At 37.9% G+C, this 20,612-nt stretch overlaps 1 protein-coding gene across 15 annotated transcripts in view; it reads left to right on the top strand.

Moving 5' to 3' along the window:
• LOC132257209 (protein lap4) overlaps nt 1–20,612 on the top strand; it is a 58,941-nt gene that overhangs the window by 21,646 nt on the left and 16,683 nt on the right. For 9 of the 15 annotated variants that reach the window (XM_059754038.1, XM_059754033.1, XM_059754036.1 and 6 more), the window contains exons 4-18: nt 4,238–4,483; nt 4,850–5,017; nt 5,163–5,529; nt 6,692–6,743; nt 7,556–7,624; nt 9,142–9,239; nt 9,345–10,017; nt 14,761–15,479; nt 15,536–15,722; nt 15,793–16,016; nt 16,971–17,252; nt 19,678–19,788; nt 19,854–20,033; nt 20,263–20,292; nt 20,433–20,591. In XM_059754038.1, coding sequence (XP_059610021.1) covers nt 4,238–4,483; nt 4,850–5,017; nt 5,163–5,529; nt 6,692–6,743; nt 7,556–7,624; nt 9,142–9,239; nt 9,345–10,017; nt 14,761–15,479; nt 15,536–15,722; nt 15,793–16,016; nt 16,971–17,252; nt 19,678–19,788; nt 19,854–20,033; nt 20,263–20,292; nt 20,433–20,591 — 3,565 coding nt within the window. Of the gene's footprint in view, nt 1–4,237; nt 4,484–4,849; nt 5,018–5,162; nt 5,530–6,691; nt 6,744–7,555; nt 7,625–9,138; nt 9,240–9,344; nt 10,018–14,760; nt 15,480–15,535; nt 15,723–15,792; nt 16,017–16,970; nt 17,253–19,677; nt 19,789–19,853; nt 20,034–20,262; nt 20,293–20,432; nt 20,592–20,612 lie in introns of all 15 variants that reach the window. The other 6 variants (XM_059754024.1, XM_059754029.1, XM_059754028.1 and 3 more) reach the window with 6 other exon arrangements.

The following is a 20,612-nucleotide window of genomic DNA, read 5'->3' as shown; positions in this document are numbered from 1 at the left end:
ATTGAATTTAGCACTGGATGTAGCATCTGAGGTTTTAGCTATATAGAGCAAGAGACTGAGAGAGAAAAAGAGAGAGATTAAAGTGTATAACAAGTTAGCGACTTATCATGAATATTTCAAGAGTTCTTAATGACAATGGCAGAGACTGTAAAGTGTACACTTGTTCAACGTAACTCCACCGCAACAAATCCAATTACCAAGTCACTTTCAGTGTATTTTCTATACATTATTCCAATGATGGCAACAAGCGCGGCCGGATGATGAGACCCTTTTTCATACCCTGCGAGAAGAGAGTTCTGATATGTTGGGCAAATGTTGCAGAAAAAAAGGCGAAAGAGCGACAGAGAGAGAGAGAGAGACTCTTTAGTAAACAGGAGGTCGACCTTTTAGAAAGTCGCACATCTATTGGAAAGGAAAAATTAAATATAGCTATAATCAAAAGGGGATGCGAAAGAAGGGATGGTGCTTTTTCATGGGTGAATGAAATGTTATACGTGGAAGAGACAAAGGATAAACTGCACAGGACATGTTTTCTCTCTGTAGAGTGGCGATAAAAAATATTGTGAAGTAGTGATCAGGTTTTATTTTTAATGACATCGTCCTGAAAAGTGCCTTCCGGACTGTTCCATCTCTCTCTCTTGGGCGGGACAATTCGAAGGGTGCTTCGAAGACTATCAAGACTTGAGTTTGCATTGTTGGCATCTTATATGGTTCTTGAATAGATCTCGATATCTTGACATGAAAGAAATCGAACTTATAATAGGTCAACTTTTGATAATCTAAGATTTGGACGGTATTCAAAGTCGATATTTGATAGAATTATAAGATAAAGATTAGATCGACTGTATAAATTTCCTGTATTTTATAAGTTGTTTTTCACCCTTAAATTTATTATTATAAATTTTGTATGAAATCCTATTCTGAATAGGATTATTGAGATATAAGAAAGCTATTAAGAATCGACCGTTTCTACTTGATATCTTCAGTTCGTCTATCAAATCTACCAATTTTAATTAATATTTCTATAACTAACCAAGGAAAGCAACAGAAAATAATTAGAATTAATTAATATTTTCAATTTAATGGATGATAAAAGGGAGTTAAGGCAAGAAATCTTGCAAATTAATGAAGCTTTTTCATATCTCAAACTTCAACTCAATTGAATATAAACAAATCTTGCAGAAAGCTTTGAATTCTGGAATAGCAATTTTGCCTTTTGCTGGTTTTTGAGGCAACCGTCGTTATATTTCTCTCACTGTCTGCAAACTCCCACACTCCACAGATCCACAAGATGTGGATGGAGAAAGAGCCGCAACAGGGAAATAATAATAATAAGTGCAACGAAGAGGAATGAGAAGAAGTTGTGGAGTTTCTCTCGAGGGAGAGAGAGTAAAAAGGGAATATTATTATGTGCCGTGTTGTGTATATGGTTTCTTCTTTTCTTCTTGCCTGATGGTGAAGAGAGTGAGTGCGCAATTGAAGCTCATTACTTGAGACTTCACCATTTTGCTCCCAATGTCAATCAATTAAAATTCCACGAGTTGTGAACATTTTTCCTCTGTGGATTATTTGGTCGGCAAATGAGGAACTGAACAAGTGTAGACAAAAGACAGGAATTTTCAATTTCATCTTAATTCACGTGTATCACGCACATGAAAGATATGGTGGTGGTATGAAAATCACACAATGGGTGTATAAAGAGAGTGAATAACTTGGGTATATCACTCATTATTGCATAATAGGGTAATTTATACAAGATTCCCATTTCTCATGCACATGAAATACCCGTAATATCCTTGGAAAGTATAGAGAGAAGATTATGGGTGGACTTTTTACCTCTCTGTCTTTGAATCTCTTTGTTTTTGCATGACATTAAAATGTTGTTGGAAAAAGAATGTTTATAATCAAATCATGTCTTCACAATGCAAAGTTAAGTTCAATTAGTATTCTATGATAGGGTGTGATTGAGAGAAGGTTTCTTCGGCTAACTAATTAAGCAAGTCGACAGGAGTGCTAATCATTTGCACACGTGGCTTTCACGAAGGAAATTTCTATGTTCTACGACATTGTGGCGTGGTTCTCGAATTTCTCTCTCTCATTCTCTCTCTCTCAATTGCCAGACATTCGCATACAAAATTGATTTATCTCAATGAATTATTCTCGTGAGGAGGCACAGAGGAAAATTCATCATGAAATTGCTCTGTATTTTGATCATGCTCTTCCTCACTGGAGCAATTAAGGTGAAATGTTGGCGAAGAGATGAATTAAATTTCTGAGAATAGCTCATATTCACTTTGATAGGTAACTTCTTGGCTGTCTTTTGTTACACTTGATGATGAATTTGACTCTTTCTGACCTACATTTTGTCTTCTTCTTTGATTTTGATTGTTGGAGGATTTTTATTTTGTTGTTGCTAGAGGCAAAAGTATACTTTTGTGTGTGGTCAGAATCATCATTGATTCTCTCTCTCTCTGTTAATTTTGGGAGGAGCGAATTTTTGTTTACGTGCCGATAGCAGTAATAATCGCGCTTCTGTTCAATGTTTCTCTGTACGCTAATTCAATTAAGTGGAACAAATTTAACATTCTGATGCTGAAAATTGGCGAAGAAACTTTGAGTGTTGACGGCATTAAAACATTAAGGAAGTTGAATTGAGTGGCAATTTATTTACAATTATATTGTTTCAATTCAGTCACACACAGATGGAATTATCTATCGATGAATTTTGATATTATGAGTGGTTTTTCCTGATGGGGTGCGTATTGATGCATTAATATTATTATTTCAGGAAAATGAGCCATCATCTATTTTGGTGATTAGTGGTTTTCGGGGCAAAATGTAACGAGCTCTCGATGTGCTCCATGAGAAATTGGAAAGAGAGTTGAAGAGATGATGATGAGAGAATTTATAAATTAAAGATGCTAATTTTAGCTCAAGTCGAACTAAATTTACGATCCACAAACGGTGTAACCTACTTGGCAGAAATGCTCTTTCTCTCTCTCTCTGTCTGTATTCCTTCAATTTCACCACCAATTTTTCACCGATAAGTGAAAAAGAGAAAAAGAGAGAGAAAGAGGTTTTGTTTTGTTTACACACAGTACTCAAAAATCCACATATACACTGAGGGGTTTATAATGTTTGGTGGTGATGCACGGAAAATTATTTTCAGCACTGTAATGATGCCAAATATAGCGTGTGAATATTATTTTTAAATCCCTTCTTACACCATCAATAAATATATTGCCACGGTAGACACACAAAATCACTTCTGACCAATTTTTCACATCATCATTTTCACACGCAATAAATTTTTGATGATTTTCCCTTTCTTCACTCGTGGTGAATATCTCACGAGAGGTTGTTTTGTATTATTTGGGGTTTTTTTCTGTCTTGAATGTGTGCGTATTAAATGCGTATTTAAACACAATTAAATGCAACCGCGTGTTGCAACTTTACGTTCATATCATTTTTAATAAGCTGTCAAAAATGAATGGCAAGAAAAGCCGGAGAATTCACGTGAAAACCAAAGAATTAGACAATAATGATGTATTTATGTAAATAATAAACATATTTATTGGATTTTCCTCAACATTTGTGCACATTTCAATGCACCAGATTGAGGTTATGTGTTTCCGGATATCCTTCGACTCTGTTAAGTACATTGAGAGTAAAGAGCAAATCTTGCACTTTACGGCTAGTCAAAAGAAGTCGCAATAATATGATTGTTTGACAGCTGAAATTCATATTAAATAAACTCCCAAACGTAAAGTTGCAACGACCGGCAATTTTAACAATCTTTATAAATCTGTGTGGAGATTGAGAGATAATGCTTTTTAATGAATTCATAGCGATTCAGAGAGGAAAACGTGCATTTTTGCAATGTGTTTGTTTGTATTTATTGACAAAATGTATGCACATATGATATATAGTAAAGTAATATTTATTTACTGTCTGTTTGTGCATGAGAGCAAACAAACAGTGGACAGAGCGAGTGTGATTGGAATGCCAAGTGAGATATTTGCGGGTGTAATTTACAATTGAAATTAAATGGATGGTATTTAAATTTTGCTTCGTGGTGGAAAGTGTGGTAAACAGAATGACTGGATTGTACTATAGAGTAAACTTGTTAAATATTGGTCAAGTTGGGTGGGAAAATTATCCTGTTCACACCTCTGTGACGCACTAAAGAGAGAGAGAGGAGAAAATTCATGCGGAAAATTACACTTCTCTTTTGCAGTTTGTCACAACTGGAGTCGCTGGAGTTGCGGGAGAATCTACTCAAGAGTCTACCAGAGTCGATAAGTCAATTAACAAAATTGGAGCGACTGGATTTGGGTGATAATGAAATTGAACATTTACCCCCGCACTTGGGTCACTTGCCAGCTCTCCAGGAACTTTGGCTGGATCACAATCAATTACAGAAACTTCCGCCTGATATTGGGTTCCTTAAGAATTTGGTGTGCCTTGATGTTTCTGAGAATAGGTGAGTTTTTTCTATACGTAAAAATTTATATTACGCCATTAAATTGACTTTGTTGGGGGGAATTTTGTCAGTGTGACGGATGTGCTTTAGCCGCCGTACAATCCACTCATCCATGTGATAGAGGTTTTCCTTTAATTTCCTCCTCTTTTGCCATTTATTCAAATTAAAGGTGGTCACTTTAAATATAATTTTACACATCACATGTATGGGTTTTAAAGTGAATTCACACCATCAACATGATCAGCATGATGATGATGATGATGAAAGGGTGGGATTTTGTGCTGACATTTTAGCAAGAGCAAAGTGAAGCTTCTAACCTTTTTTTTGTGATGTGTGTTAACCCAATTTTCTCTCTCTTTCCACCAGATTGGAGGAGCTGCCAGAGGAAATTGGTGGTTTGGAAAATCTGACAGACTTGCACTTGTCGCAGAATCTGCTGGAGACCATCCCCGATGGGGTTTCACACTTGACCAAATTGACAATATTGAAACTAGACCAGAATCGATTACACACGCTGAATGAATCCATTGGAACGTGAGTGTCACTCTTTTGGCCCTTTCTAGCAGCAGCAGAAACAGCAAAAGGCCCATGAATAATTGAAAGGGCAGCTGTTTGAGAAATTATCAGCCATTTAACTCATGTGTTGCTTTCCTTTCTCTCCCACACACGCTTATTGCAGATGTGTTAGCATGCAGGAGTTGATATTGACGGAGAACTTTCTCATGGAGATGCCCAAGTCCATTGGTAATATGGGCAAGCTGAATAATTTGAATGTGGATCGCAATGCACTCACGGAATTGCCAATTGAGATTGGCAATTGTGTTAATATGGGTGTACTCAGCTTGAGGGATAACAAATTGACCAAGTTGCCATCGGAGTTGGGCAATTGCCAGCAACTCCATGTGCTGGATGTGTCCGGGAATCGTCTGAATTATTTGCCGTACTCACTGGTCAATCTCCAGTTGAAAGCTGTGTGGCTGTCGGAGAATCAGGCTCAATCCCTGCTTACATTTCAGCCTGATACAGACGAGGCGACTGGCGAACAGGTGATTGTCAAATATTGTCTCTCTCGTTCTCCATAATCCCATGACTTATTCACATGCAGATCACTTTGGGCTGCGCATAGAAGAGGGTGTTTAGTTAGAAATTCAGAGAGGAACATTCCAGGGCAATATTTCACCCAAGGGGGAGATAGTATGGTCAGAGGTTGTTAGGAATTGGAAAATTTGGTCAGAAACTTACAACATTCCTTTCCTGTGAGCTTATTTTACTGACAAATTATCAGAATTCTTTGAATTGGAATGGAATCATTGCTATTTTGAACCTTTGACGCAAAGAAACTCTAAAAAAATGTGTTTAAATCAAACATAACCTCAAAAAGAATATTTTGAATTTAAAAAAGGTTTGTTTAACAAGCTTTCTGGAGGATTTTGACTCTGAATCGACAATTTTGAATTCATTAAGAAATCAAAAGAGATGATTTTGTGATCTAAAAAGCTTTTAAACGAAGTTTTTAAAGATCTTTTAGTGATATTTTGAGGTTATGGTCGGAAAAGACACCAAAGAAAGCGGTTTTTGTGGACTTTTGCCAAAGTATTGATTAGAAACATTAAGAAATTCAATATAATTTGAGAATTATTGTGCAAACAGTCCAAAAAATTTCAAGTGCTGCAAGTTATTTCCCCCTTTAGCCAGTTTTCAGTTAGATTTCAGTTATTTGATAGGAAATTAATCAATATAACCAGCATATTTTACAGAATATCGTTTATTTTGGCCTTTTCAAATTATTCTGCTATCTCCCCCTTGATTTCTCTCCCTCTTGAATTGCTTCGGCTCCTTCTGTGTGGATGCCAAAAGTCTAAACTATCCTCACATATCTCCATGTGTGCATACTTAATACGAGGTATTCGTGGAAAGTGGAATAGTTCATGAATGGAAAGAGAGACGATCGTAAAATACTTCTTCTCTGATGCATTTTCCCGCAAATGCTCTCGGTTGGCTTTCTGATGATTGCTCTATATTTACGGTGTGAGCTCTATAAAATTACCGTTTATATAGTTTACAAATATTTCTTCGACAGTATAATGTTGGATTTTATGGTCGTAATTTTAGCTCTTCATGTGAATTGCATGGGGTTCCTTTTTTATTGATGAGAGTATATGATTGATAACTGAATTGTGGGTGATAAAATGTTGTAATATTTTACAGGTCCTCACGTGTTTCCTGCTGCCGCAGCAAGAGTACCAACCCCTCAGTCCTGGTGAGTCCTTTTATATTGCCAATGCGTCAAATATCGTCTCCCTTATGCCCAATTAACCATTTTATTTGCCGGCCACGTGAATTTTTGAATGGCGCAGAAGAGACAGAAATCTGTTTGCCAAGACCAGAGTTCATAATAAAATTTGCACTTTGCTCCTATTTTATCGTCGCCACGCTTTTGAACTTTTTCGGGTGGCAGAAAAGGAGGAGGAGGAGAAGAGGATGAAGCATTTGTCTCTGTGCGTCCACGCTGAGAGCATCCTTAAATGCTTTTAAGAATGATCGTAAAAGAGAAGCTTTGTTTTTTACTGTCATAACCTTAGCTCGCCGCTGTGTGTATTGAAATGAAGAAGAAGGAGAAAAAATTCCTCAGTTTTCGTGGGTGTTTTTGAGAGCGCTCAAAAGAGAGAAGAGCGAAGACAGTTGGTTTTGGTGGGAAATTTTTGAATTCAGTGAATTTTTATGTGCAAAATACTATCCAATGCGAACGTGGTTTTTATGTCAGTGGCAAATGGCGCAAGGTTAGAGGAAATTGCGATGAAAAGGGGGTAAAAAATAGAGTGCTTGAGAGAACTTAATGACACTCATAATGCAATATGACTTAAAAGAAACTGCTTTAAGGACTCTGTGTGTGTCCGTCTGGTGGTTTTCCCGCGGTGCAAAAGAGAGAAAAAGAAAAAGAGAGTTACATTTCCGCTGTGTCGCTTTACTAACACCTCAATTCTGTTTTTTTTTAATTTAATTGATGTCTTATTTCTCATTAATTTTATTTTACTGCTAAAAATGATTTGTGTTGGTTTTGTATTCTTGAAGAAATGATCAGTGGCAGACTATACAGATCGAACCAAAGATTCAGTTCCATGGACTTATCAATGATTCAAGGTTTGATTTATTGAAAAAGCAAATATAATTTTCAAATTTTATTATTAATTTGGAATATTATTATTATTATTATTATTTTTTCTTCTTTATCTTCCCTATTGTCTGAAGTTTCTCTTCTCCTTATGAATTTAAACCCTTTTTTAAAATAAAAACTCCACACGTGATGAAATATTGGATGTTTTGCACACATTCAGAATGAAAGAAATAATGGAAATGTTTTAAAAATCACTTGTATAATTCAATCCCTCGACAGAATTTGTCTGAATGCAAAAGGGAAAAGCAAGAAATGTTAACACATTTACTGTGCATTTTGCCTGGAAAAAAGTTTAACTCTCTCTCTGACACAAGCTTGGCTAAAACTCTAACTAACTCAGTGATAACAGACTTTTCTGCGCTTGTTTCTCTTTCGAAATAATTCTACCCCAGAGAACTAAACAGAAAAAAGTGTATATAAATCAGCGTGGAGTTTCTCATTTTCATTCACCTCTTTTTCCAACCATTTTTCCAATTGTATAACAAATACATAACGAAATACTGTTTTTTTCCGTGCTTTTGGAATGGGGAGATAGAGAGCTTTTGCCATGCTAAAATGCATGAATGGAAACTTTCATGGCGACTCGATGAAATTACTTTGACGTGCGTTTTTTATTTATTCCTATCTACATATATTTTTTCTCATTTTGTGAGCAAACACACAACAAATATTCTCTTTCATAAGATTTACTTTTCATTAAAAAGATCTCATTTGCCATTGGATAAATTGAAAGTGCTGGAGAAGAGAGAAAAAAGTGTGTTTGTTTCTGTCTCTGTGTGTTGAAAAAAAAGCTCCAAAGTGAATCATTGAGTCAAGCTGGGAAGAAGTTAGCAAATTAGAAATATAATCACAAATCGCATGAGTTGAGATTTTTTCTCTCTGTGTTCTTTTTTTTTTTGGTAGAGAATAATCTCTTGTGAATTCTTCTGTGTAGAGAAGAGATAATAATTAATAATTAGGAATGCGAGAATATGTTTTGAATACGAAAATGTGGGTCGAACAAACACGAGAGAGATGAGCGAAAATTGATAGATTACATGCCAGTTGTGGACGAAAGGATAGAGACACACACGATGCTCAAATTGGTGATTTAGCATGAATATTATGCGGATTGATTTATTAAAATATCTTTTAGAATTCTAACAACATTATTTTGTTGTTATAATCTAATACAATTTTGCATTTGGAAATGTGATATGAAATTTTACAGCGTGTCCGATACAATTACAACAGCAGAGTTAATCCAATTATTCTGCATTGCGTTGTCACTGTTGTGTGAACGCAAGAGATAAAGAGAGAGAGAGAGAGAGAGAGGGAGTGAGAGAGTGTCTCTAAACTTTTGCCAATGTACTGTGATAATATATTAAAAAAGAAAAACAGAGAGAGAGATGAGAAACAATGTCATGATTAATTAATTGATGTATTCTTTTTTCCCTCCACCGTCGCCGCCGCCGCTTTTTTCCTGGGCATCGAATGGAAGCAGATAATCAGAATGATACGGATTCTGAAGGTTGGGAGGAACGTGAGGCATCTCGCACGCATTCCGTGAAATTCTCCGAAGACTCTGTCACGGATAAGGAGGTATGTGGATGACATTCGAGGAGCTTCCGCTCACCACATGTGGGCTTTTCATGTGACTTAATGGGCTCTTGGGGTTTTTTTTCTCTTTTCTCTCTTGCATTGCAGCAGACGCCGTTTGTGCGACAGAATACGCCACATCCCAAGGAGTTGAAGATGAAGGCGCACAAGTTGTTTGCCAAGGAGAAGAGCAAAACCGATGACACAATCGGTTTGGATACGCTGTCTGAGGAGTCGTCATCCAAACCGTCATCGGTGAAAACGGTAATTGAGTCAGCGACGATGGATAATATATCGGAGACGCAAACAGATGTGGTCCCAGTGGCGCCATCTGGTGTGGTGGTGGCGGGCAAGAGTGTGAGTCAGGAGCCAATTGGTGTGCCACTGCTGCCCAATATTGAGGAAGTCCCTCAGGCGATGCCCATGGGCGACAGCAATGTCGTGGGATTGCCGAATCCGCCGCCGACTGAGGCTGAGCATGAGGATGATATGGAGGACAGAAGAGTGGGATTCACACTGAATCAGGAGAGTGAGGATGATGGTCAGTTTCCCGATCCGGATGATCTGATCAAGAGACCACTGAGACTCCATCGACGCGATACGCCGCATCACTTGAAGAACAAGCGTGTTCAGCATGGACTCAATGATAAAGCCGCCAATCTCATCATTGCAAATGCGATGAAGATGAAGGATCATCCGCACCAGGAGCCAGTGATGCAGCAGCACAGAATTGATAATGTTGTGCATGAGGAGGAGTTGGATGACAGCAAAGCGGAAGATGGTGAGTTTGTTTATTGATTTGATATGTTGAAATTTATTATGCTGAGACACTTGAGAAAGAGAAGAGCTTTTGAAGAGCCTTGAAGAAAGCTCACTGCCAACCAATACAATCCGGATTATTTTTTATCGACTTTGTGTGTGTGTTTGCAATAAATATCAAAAGTCGCGGGCGATGCGGTGAGATCATTGGCAGATTTTTTTTGGCCACTAACGGGGTTTTATGATGGTCAGTAAATTTATTAAAGCTTTCACAGCGATTTGTTCAGTGTTTCTCTGTGTGGTTTTCGTGTGATCAATGGGGGAAGTGTGAGGCTGAAATAATGTGTGATCCCGTTAAAATATATCACACAAAAGCCACATTATTGCTCATCGTAATGTTTTTATTATTACTATTTTCTGCTAAAAATCATTGGCAGCAAAAACCTTTTGCTCAATTGTCGAAGAAGATGTCCAATGTCATATTTTGCAAACAAATGTACAAGTTAAATGGTCACTTAACGCCTCAATCAATGCTGAGTGTGGACAAAATTATGTATTTTTGAACACTCACTAAAGGGTTGAGTACACTCAATCATAAATTTGGCATTGTTTTGGAAATTATATTCAATATTCCATTTGTGTTTTTCTCACACTCAACAATCTCTGCGCTTTTCTATCTTGACAATTAATCAGCCAGAATATATTAAATAGGCGTTAAAGTGCTCAATGAGAGCAATCGGCCAATGCACATTTGGAGAATTGTATAAATACAATTACAGCAATAGTGTTGATTGGGAAGGGGGAAAGGAAGGTCATTTGTGCAATTTTTGCTTTCTTCGGTGTTTCTCACTGTGAAGTTCGAGGTGGAGGTTCACGCGGAGGGGAAAAAGTGTGAGAAAAATGAGGTCAAATGTGACGCTATTTTGAAATCATCAAATAGAGAATAACAATATGAGAGAATTCCAAATGCTTTATTACACACATAAGAAAGAGAAAAATGTGTGATTCTTTTGGGATGGAAAAGTCTATGAAGCGTCACGTGATAATTAAATTAAAGGCAAAAGAGGCTTTTCGTGTGTATCTGCACGGTTGATGCTTTCGAATTTTGTCCAGCGATACCTGGACGAATAAGTTTGTGCGTGTGTGTTTCATCTAAATAAATCTCAGATCGCAATTGACCTCTGGAATATATTGGGCGGTTGGTGGAAATGTTGAATTTGTTACTTAGTGAGGTCATGAGTCAATACAAGAGGCAATTTGGAGATGTTGAGAGTGAGAGAGAGAGAATTAATTCACACATAATAATACGATCTTCTCAGCTGTGGATAGAAATCATTCCAGTCGGTGACTTGAAGTCAGGAATATCGCGTAGTAAAACTATTTGTTTTTGTGCGGAGTCTTTCTGTGTTTTTTTTATTTTGCTGTTGCCAAAATGACACCATTGTCTAATTCAAAATTCATAAACTATTACGTCATGGGTGGTTGTGGCTGTAAAAGGCAGTTTGGAGCATAAATAAAAAACTGGACAAAATGTGTAGAGACAGAGAAGCACACACAACATGAGAATTGTAGACATAAAATATAATATTGGAAGATGTGTGTTGACCGTCGTTGAGGTGCTTCTGAAATGAGCAGCTTTTTATTTGTTGTGAAGCATTCAAGCAGTTCGGATGGCAGATAGTAAATCTCTTTGCTGCTGCTTTACAAGGCGTCTCTCTCACTTGCAAATATTCTGGTTTATTGTGTGACAAGAGTTTAATTTTGGCATTTTGTCAGTGTTGTCTGTCTCTCGACTCGAAGAGACAGAAAAGTCAGTATTGATGTGAAATTTTCAAGTTGGAAATTGAATTTTTGGAAAAACACTTATTATTTCTCTCTGAGACAGTGTTGATTGTGAAAGAAAGTGAAAAGAGATATATATATATAAGGCGATTTAGAGTCAAGTTGCGAAGAAGAGATGAGCAAAACGGTGACAATGAGTGACAAAAGTACGATGGATTTATTAAATTTCCGTTCACATTCACATCATTGCCATTCCTTCCACTTCTTTTTTTCAATGGATTTACGAAAGCTTCACTATCAGAGGCAACCTTTCTCACTGAATTCACGAGTGATAGAGTGTATCGAAAGCAAAGGGGAGGGAGAATGTTGGAAGTGACCGTGATAAGGGAGAAACATGGAATATGTGTGTAAATTTAATATGATTTCCTATCTTGTTGTGTGTTATTTGGGGAACAAGAGGAAGCCAATTGAATGGATGTGTGGGAATTTTTTTTTTCTTTATACTATTGAGGACGAAAATATATTTTTATGCATATCCAATAAGTGTGTGACATTTTGAAGGAGGAAAATTTGTTAGACACGATTTTATGTGGGGGAAAATCAATTCTCACAGAAATGCCTGTGATGGAGAGAGAGAGATTACAGTGGTGGAAAGAATATTAGATGCGATGAAGAATTTGCGGTGTATAGAAAATTGGGTGTGTCTATAATGCTTCCATTCACTGCATTATAGTTGGAGGAGGTAATAAATAAATAATCTCTTCTACCTGATTTGCTCGAGACAAATTTATGATTTCCTTCTTCAATTTATAAGCCATTAATATTTATAGAGGAGAAAAGTAAACTAACAATTTACTATAATTGGTGGCAGTTTTTTTGTTTTGCATCTTCAGCAAAAATAATATGATGAATAATATAAGTTGGAAGATTAAGCTCTGAGATGTCTAGATGAGAGAAAATGAATAAAATATGGGATTAGATATGGGATAGTGGAAAAAAGCGATGATCGAGGAAGAACAAAACTCTCAGTGTTTGAACTGAATTGAGCCACTTTGTCTCAAAAAAACACACACCGTCCGAATTTCTCTGTTCACGTTTCAATGCTCGAATTACTCATATATTTAATAAATATATTTTTTCCACTCTTCTCGCCCAACACGATATTGTGAAGGTGTATTTATATTACATTCATGGCGAAGAGAGAGAAGAATATGACGAAAGGTGTGTGTTAGAAGATAAAATTCACAAGTGTGTGTTGTTTAATATGTGTCGCGCACACTGAAATGCCTGCGCGAAGTTTTATCGCAATTCAACTGTATCAGTCACAACTTGCACTTCAGTTGAAATTCTCCCTTTGGCTGATAAACATTTATTATAAATCTAAAGCTACTATTTAACGTCTCACGGAGGGGATTTTCATCACTTGGGCGACGGAGGACGTTAAACTCACTGGGGAAAAGCGAGATAAATTCTATTTGTGGATTTTGCAATTGGGAAACTTCTCAGTGAACTGGAAGAAGTTTTTGACAGTGGAGAGAATCACACACTTTAGTCTATCTTTGGCATTGATAATAGAGCACTGCGTAATTTCACGAGCGCCGCTGTGTGAGGAATAATAAGAAAAATCCCGATATATGAAGTTGGGAAAAACGCCGCCAATTTGCTAATTGACGTATTTTTTCTCCTTCACAATTTTTATTATGACGAACCTGACACGTTGAAGTTAATTGAGTGGATTTCAGTCGATAGTGCCTCAATTTCTGTTGCTCGCAAAGTCTAAGCGTGAATGAATTTCAAGTTGAGTGTTTCTCAAGAGTGTGGTTTTATCGCGCGGTGTTTGGATAAATAATAGAAGAATGACACAGTGAACTGATAAAATAAGAAGGGACGAAGGTTTTTCTTTCTATCATTTTGGGTGGAAAAATTTATTCCAACACTTAATAAAATACCTGTTCGACGATCTGGTGTAAAAATTCGAGAGAGAATTCGCTTATCTTATCAATTGGAATACCTTATCGGCGACGTAATGTGCTGATAAGGCAATTAAACGCGCGCGCGAGAGTTGGGAAAGAAGGGCACCCCGTGAATGTTGTGACTTGGGCGTTGCTTGGTGAGGAGGAATCATCATCATTGCCGACAACAAAGGGCCCTCGATGAGAGATAGATTTGGGTTTGTGTGGAAAAGTGGGCCACTCGTGAGCGATGTTTAGTGTGAAGTTGAAGGTGAAGGAGGGCAGAAATTCCTTGCCGCGATCGGCGGGAAAGAATAGGATCAGGAGGAATTCTCAGGGCAGCACAAGTGGCAGGAGTTCAATTCTGTCAAACAGAAGTAATGGCGAGAAGAAGGAGAAGAGAGTCAGAATAATAACACATCGTGAGAAAGATCGAGATTATAATGATTTTGGTAAATTTGGCGGGATTATCGAGGGGTCAATAGCTTTGGGATTTCACTCACTCTTTCTCTCTTCTGTTTACCTTGGAAAATTAGCATTTTGCAAGTGGAGAAAATGCGGGAATTGTGCCAAGTTTGGATAAATTGATCAATATCAGTGGCAAAAATTGATGGAATGAATATTCCTGCAGCTATTGTCCCCTCAATTATCCCTGTAAATCCACGCACATTCTTAAGCCTTCTCACAACTCTTATAGCTTCATCTAGTCTATCATATAATGTAATGAGATCATGAAGGTTACAAACAGTGCCACATTTTCATGACACCGATATTTGATCTACACTGTTACACCCACTCAATTGAGCTGTAACGCTTCGACATAACAGAAGGAGATAGAAAAAGAACTGAATGTTGTTTGAAGCAAGAAAAAAATGTGGAAGAAAAACAAGAAAATATTCCAATGTTTTCCATTTTTATCCGAAAAAAAAGTGTCTCTCTTAATTGAGTGTCTTTTTAGGCACATAAAGTGAAGACATGTTAATTGAGATGGAAATTGACTGAGGAGTTCTTTTTGATGTTTCTGTTTGCAGATGCCGCAGATGGAATCACGGAATTGCGTGAGGAGCGCTATGAGATCCACATTGAGCGCACATCGGCGGGATTGGGCTTGAGCATAGCCGGTGGCAAGGGTTCTACACCCTTCAAGGGTGACGATGAGGGTATTTTCATATCACGCGTGACTGAAGCTGGACCAGCGGATCTTGCGGGTCTTCGTGTTGGTGACAAAGTGCTGAAAGTCAATGGGATTTCAGTGGAATTGGCCGATCACTATGAAGCGGTGGAGATTCTGAAGGCGTGCGGATCGGTTTTGGTGTTGCTTGTGACAAGAGAAGTGACTAGACTTGTTGGTCATCCGGTCTTCAGTGAGGATGGCTCAGTGTCACAGATTTCCATTGATAATCGCACACTGGAACAGCAGCAACAGGTGGATCTGCAGCAACCGCAGAAGTACATTCCGCCACCGATTCAGATCAATCCGCAGCAGCAGAATCCTGGCATTACATCGCCATCCCTGCTGACGGCAAATGGTGTGGTGGAGAATGGTGGCAGGGATGTTGTGCACAAGATCACACTCCACACGACCTTCATCAGGGATCAGATTGGTCAGGGATTGGGATTCAGTATTGCCGGTGGCAGAGGATCACCGCCGTATAAGGATGGTTCTGATGGGATTTACATATCGAGAATCACTGAGGGTGGATTAGCGCACAAGGATGGGAAGATTATGATTGGCGATCGAGTATTAGCGGTGAGTTTCACTGCGATATTCTAAAGGATGTTTGAGCAACTTTGCTGTGTTTGTAGATTAATGGCGTGGATATGACTACGGCTCATCACGATTATGCTGTTCAACTGTTGACGGACACACAGAGATTCGTTCGACTGGTGATTCAGCGTGAAGTCAAGGGTCCTCTGGAGCCACCACAGAGTCCCAGAAGTCCGTCAGTGCTCAAGGGATTGAGTCCAACAGGATATATGGCAAATCGACCAAGTAAAGATGAAGGGATGATGTGAAGGCTTATTTAACAGTATTTCACCTATCGTCTTTTTCTCTTTCACAGCCTATTCCGGCTACAGGCGATCCATTGATGGATCTGAGAACGTGAAGACGGCCGCTCAGACACACACAGTGCCACCCACGGCTCAGGCGGCGACAACTGTGCCGCCCAAGACGAATGGCATTGATACAGTTCCAGCGCCTCAGCCGGCGCCACGTCGTCTTGGCTCACAGAGTGTGCCGAATGGGGCGCAGAATGGTCCCCAATCGGGTGACGAAGAACCACAGGTAAGTGTCTTGTGCTGTGTTTTCTATTTCTCTGTTGTATCACACTTGTAGAAATTCTCCCTGACACTCTTTGAGGGGGTTGCGGTGTTTTTTTTTGGGACTTCTGTGGGGCAGATTTAGACAAATGTTCTGATTGTGAATTTCTCTGCGTGGTCTGAAATTGGAGATTTGCTCTTGGCACACAAACAGCGGAGGAGGAGTTTTCAATCGCGCAACAAAAGGTAGGTTTTGCTGCGGGGGTGAAATCAACAATTTCAGACTGTGTGTGTGAAATCACGATGATGGGGAAATTTTGTGGGGGAAAATTCACGGCAAAAAAAACCAATAAAAAAAAATGAAGTCTAACAATTGAGCTAAAAATTAATTTGTCTAACACACATTTTAGTAATTTGCATGCCATAATAATATAAGATTTTGTGAGAGCGATATTAGAGATTAATTGTATTGATCTTTCCCACTAACAAAAACTCCTTCCTTCTTGCGATTTGACAAATTGTTTTCCGCATTTTTTTTTTATATTTGAATTTACATGTTGTGTTTATTTTATATCGATTGGAATGTGAATTTGTTTGTTTTTGCGCTGTTGAAATCGCAATCTTGAATTGGCTGCACGAGAAATGTTTTTGATATTATTATTTTTTACATATTTGTCGTGCGTCTCTTGCGAAGTAGTTTAAATTATCCTTTTTTTTCTTTGTGATAAAAGAAAGTATATAATGACTGTGTAAAAGGATGAAGAGAAAATGGATAAAGAGGAGAAAGAGAGAGAGTTGTAAAAGACACAAAAGATGCAGAATCGCGGCTAAATCAGCGCACAAAAATGATCACAAGAGGAAGAAGAAAGAGGAGATAAAGAGAAAGAGAGACCAAGAGAGAATCCTTTTCCCGTAGAGTTCATCAATCACATTGTTTTACTTATGTTCGCTATCCCCTCCTTCATTTTCGCCCGTCTAGGTGCCACACACGCCTCGTCCACTGACCAGTGATGATTTTCAAGCCATGATCCCGGCCCACTTTATCAGTGGCGGTGTGCAGCCCCATGTTGATGTGCGGGAGAGTGAACATGGGCCAACGGTGACGGTGACGGTGAACAAGGGCATTCCAGATATGCCGATGCTTCCGCCGGCACCCACAGAGTTGGGCAAAGTCACTGAAACCATTACAAAGTCAACATTCACGGAGACTGTCATGACTCGTGTCACTGACAATCGTTTAGCCGAGCCACTCATCAGTGAGGTGATTATTTGATGACGTACAGCAAATCACTAAGTACTTTTGTGTTTCAGAGGAGAGAGAAAGAGACAGAGTGAAAGAGAGAGAGAGAGAGAGAGAGAGTTTTGTTTGCGCTTTGCCAGAGGCAAGAGGATGGGATGACGAGATGAGCAAGAGTTGTTCAAGATGAAGCCTGATTTGAGACAGGCAAAAAGCCATTCTTCAGTGTTGAAAACTTTACTCTGTTTTACTCAAGTGACGTTTGGGTTGATGAGACGACAAACTGATGTGATGGAATCCGAAAATGATGTGAAAGCGCTCATGAACACACACAAGAGCAGAAGGAATAACATGTCCTTCATGGACCGCAGCATAAGGAACAAGGAGCTGGTGACACTTGAGTCATTCCACATATTTATGACAAAATATAGAAACGTCAACAAAAGACAAGACTCTATATTAGTTGATTATTTGATAGGCGCTTGTTGAAGAAGAAATTCATTTCTGTAACGTCGCTTGAGTGAAACAGAGTTAAAGTTTCCGTTTCTCACATAAAAATAGCAAATTTCCAATCTTCTCAACTGTCAAACATCATCTTGAACATCTCAAAGACCAAAAAGAATTTTCTAACCGAAGAAAAAACATGTAAAAAGCAATTCAAATCATCAAAGAGAATCTGGATCATCGTCTTATTTCTTTGCTGTTCTAATTGGAAAACGCATTGGAGAATGAAAAAATTATCCTTCTATCGCATCCTGAGAAGAAAAAAAGACAGAAGAGACTCTGTTTGTTTGTGTGAAGCACAAATTTTGCATTGTGTTATTTATCAGTAAATTTTCATTATCACTGCATTATTACTTCCCACATCACCTTCACACATTCATCTTTTTGTGACACACATTTTCACGGAGAAGTCACTCACGATAGCGAGATTACACAATGACACAAAATGTCTGTAGTGTTTCCTTTAGCAATGTTTCTGTTCAATAGAACTCTTAGTGTTAGTCATTGTTGAGAGACATTCTTGCCGTGAGACTGAGAGACAAGCATGATTTTTCTTAGATGATTTTTTGTGTAATTCTTGTTATTTTTTTACTTGAACTGTAGAGAATGTAGAAGTTGTTTTGGAAGAGTTTTTTCTCGTTTACTTGTTTGTCGTTTTATTTGCTAGTCATGGGCAAAGTTTAATATTTTATTAATTTGTGCATTGTTCCACTAAAATGTTGGCATTTAATTATATATTCTGGCTACCTATAGAGAGAATCAGACAAAAGGCGGGAGAGAGAGGCTTAAAGTTGATAAAACATGATGTCATATTTGAGTAAATGTGGTGGGAATTTCTTTGGGAGTTAAAGCGCCTCATTGATATTTCATTTGGGTTCGGTGACAATTGAATCACACACACACACACAACACATAGTAAATTTCACTGAATTAATTTTGCTGCCAATAAAGGATGTTCTTTCTTTTGTGTGGTCATCCTGAAAGTGGGTGTAAATCAGACCCTTTTCTCCAGGCCGTCAAATTCTGGCTCAAAATGGAGTTGCAGCTGAATAATTCATGACAAATGGCACACTTATCAGTTACCAGTCATCAAACCTACAAATCTTATCATCATCACAAAATTATTTTCTCATCCACTCAAATGTGTGTGGTTTTTTTTTCATTTGGGGTTTTGATTGAGCAAATTGTGATTAATGTTATCATGTGAAATTCATGGATTTGTTATGCTCCTAATGACATTATATTTTTATTTTTGTACTCATGGGAGGACTTTTTTCACTGCAAAATTTACCTATGATTTATTTTCAGCTTTCTGCTCTGTTTTTTTTTTTTGGTTTATTCATCACTTTGGATTGAAAAAGAACAAAATTGTTGTGTAATTAATCTTTCACTTTCAGATTTTTTCTCTTCTTTTGACACGTGTTTTTATCTCTCCCTTCTCTTTATCCTTTTGTCACATCCTTTTCCATACTTTCATCACGCATCATTCTTAGACAATTGAATAAACAAATAGTAGTTATTTAAGTACATGATGGATTAACTTAGCGAGAAATGCATTGCATTGGAATTGAGGTGGAAAACACATTAATTAACTGGTGAAGAAGATAACTATCGGTTTATGGCATGCGGATTACTAAAATGTATTTAGTTACTTTACTAATTAACAGGGTGTCGTGGAAGGGTTTTTTTCTGCGCGGGTGTTTATTAGATGGGAAAAGAGTTACGATGGGATTTTTTGTATATTTGATATTGGATTTTTTTTTTCAGATTTGTACATTTTATAATGTTTTGCAATTTTATCCTTGACAATTTTTGCAAAACTGACCCAAAAAGACCCACAATTATGATTTATTTCTGCAATATTTTGTGCTTTTTGTGTGTGAAAATTCAACTGTAAAATTACTTTGTAATTTGATTGAAAAATCTCTCTCTTCGCCTTTTTTAGGATGTGAAGCTGCCCAAGAATCAGGGCTCTCTTGGCTTCAGCATTATCGGTGGTACAGATCATTCTTGTGTTCCATTTGGAGCTCATGAACCTGGAATATTTATCTCACATGTAAGGAAAAATCTCTTCCGTTTGATTCTTCTGTGGATTTCACTGAAAAATCTCCTGGATTTCAGGTTGTTCCTGGCGGCATTGCCTCCCAATCTGGCAAGATCCGAATGGGTGATCGAATATTGAAGGTAAATGGAACGGATGTGACACAGGCGACGCATCAGGAGGCAGTGATGGAACTCCTTCGTCCTGGTGATGATATCACTCTCACAATTCAACATGATCCACTTCCAATTGGCTTCCAGGTGAGCATTAATGAGAGTTTTATTTTTCGTTGAGTGTTATTTGGTTTTTGCTTTGTTGTTTAAACAATCAAAGTGTTTTTTTTTTCTTTAAAAAAAAGCTGAAAAAATGGCTTTTAGAGAAGAAATTTTTATCTGTTATTTTGTCAAAGAGGAGCTTTTTCATCGAATCCATTTTGCAAATGCTTTTTATATCACAAATTTTTCGTTCTTTTTTTATCACAAATGCAAGCAATGCGAAATAGAAATATTAAAAGATGAGGTATGTAGCTGTCTGGCAAGCATTTTTCCATGGGAATTTTATCATTGAATTCATCGATAGATGTTGCTGAAGTAGTTAAGATTGTTTGGTGGAATTCATTGATTGACTGGTTTCTCGTGATTTCTTTCTCTCCTCTGCAGCAAGTTGTGCTGGTGAAGGCCGAAGGTGAACGCCTGGGAATGCACATCAAGGGTGGATTGAATGGTCAGAAGGGTAATCCGTTGGATGCAACTGATGAGGGTGTTTTCGTGTCTAAGATCAATTCCAGTGGTGCTGCAAGACGAGATGGTCGACTGAAGGTGAAAATTCTATTATGATAA

This window comes from Phlebotomus argentipes, unplaced genomic scaffold (genome assembly GCF_947086385.1).
Source record: "Phlebotomus argentipes unplaced genomic scaffold, Phlebotomus argentipes genome assembly contig_42, whole genome shotgun sequence".
In the NCBI taxonomy this organism is placed as follows: Eukaryota; Metazoa; Arthropoda; class Insecta; order Diptera; family Psychodidae; genus Phlebotomus; species Phlebotomus argentipes.
This window is presented reverse-complemented; position numbering and strand designations above follow the sequence as displayed.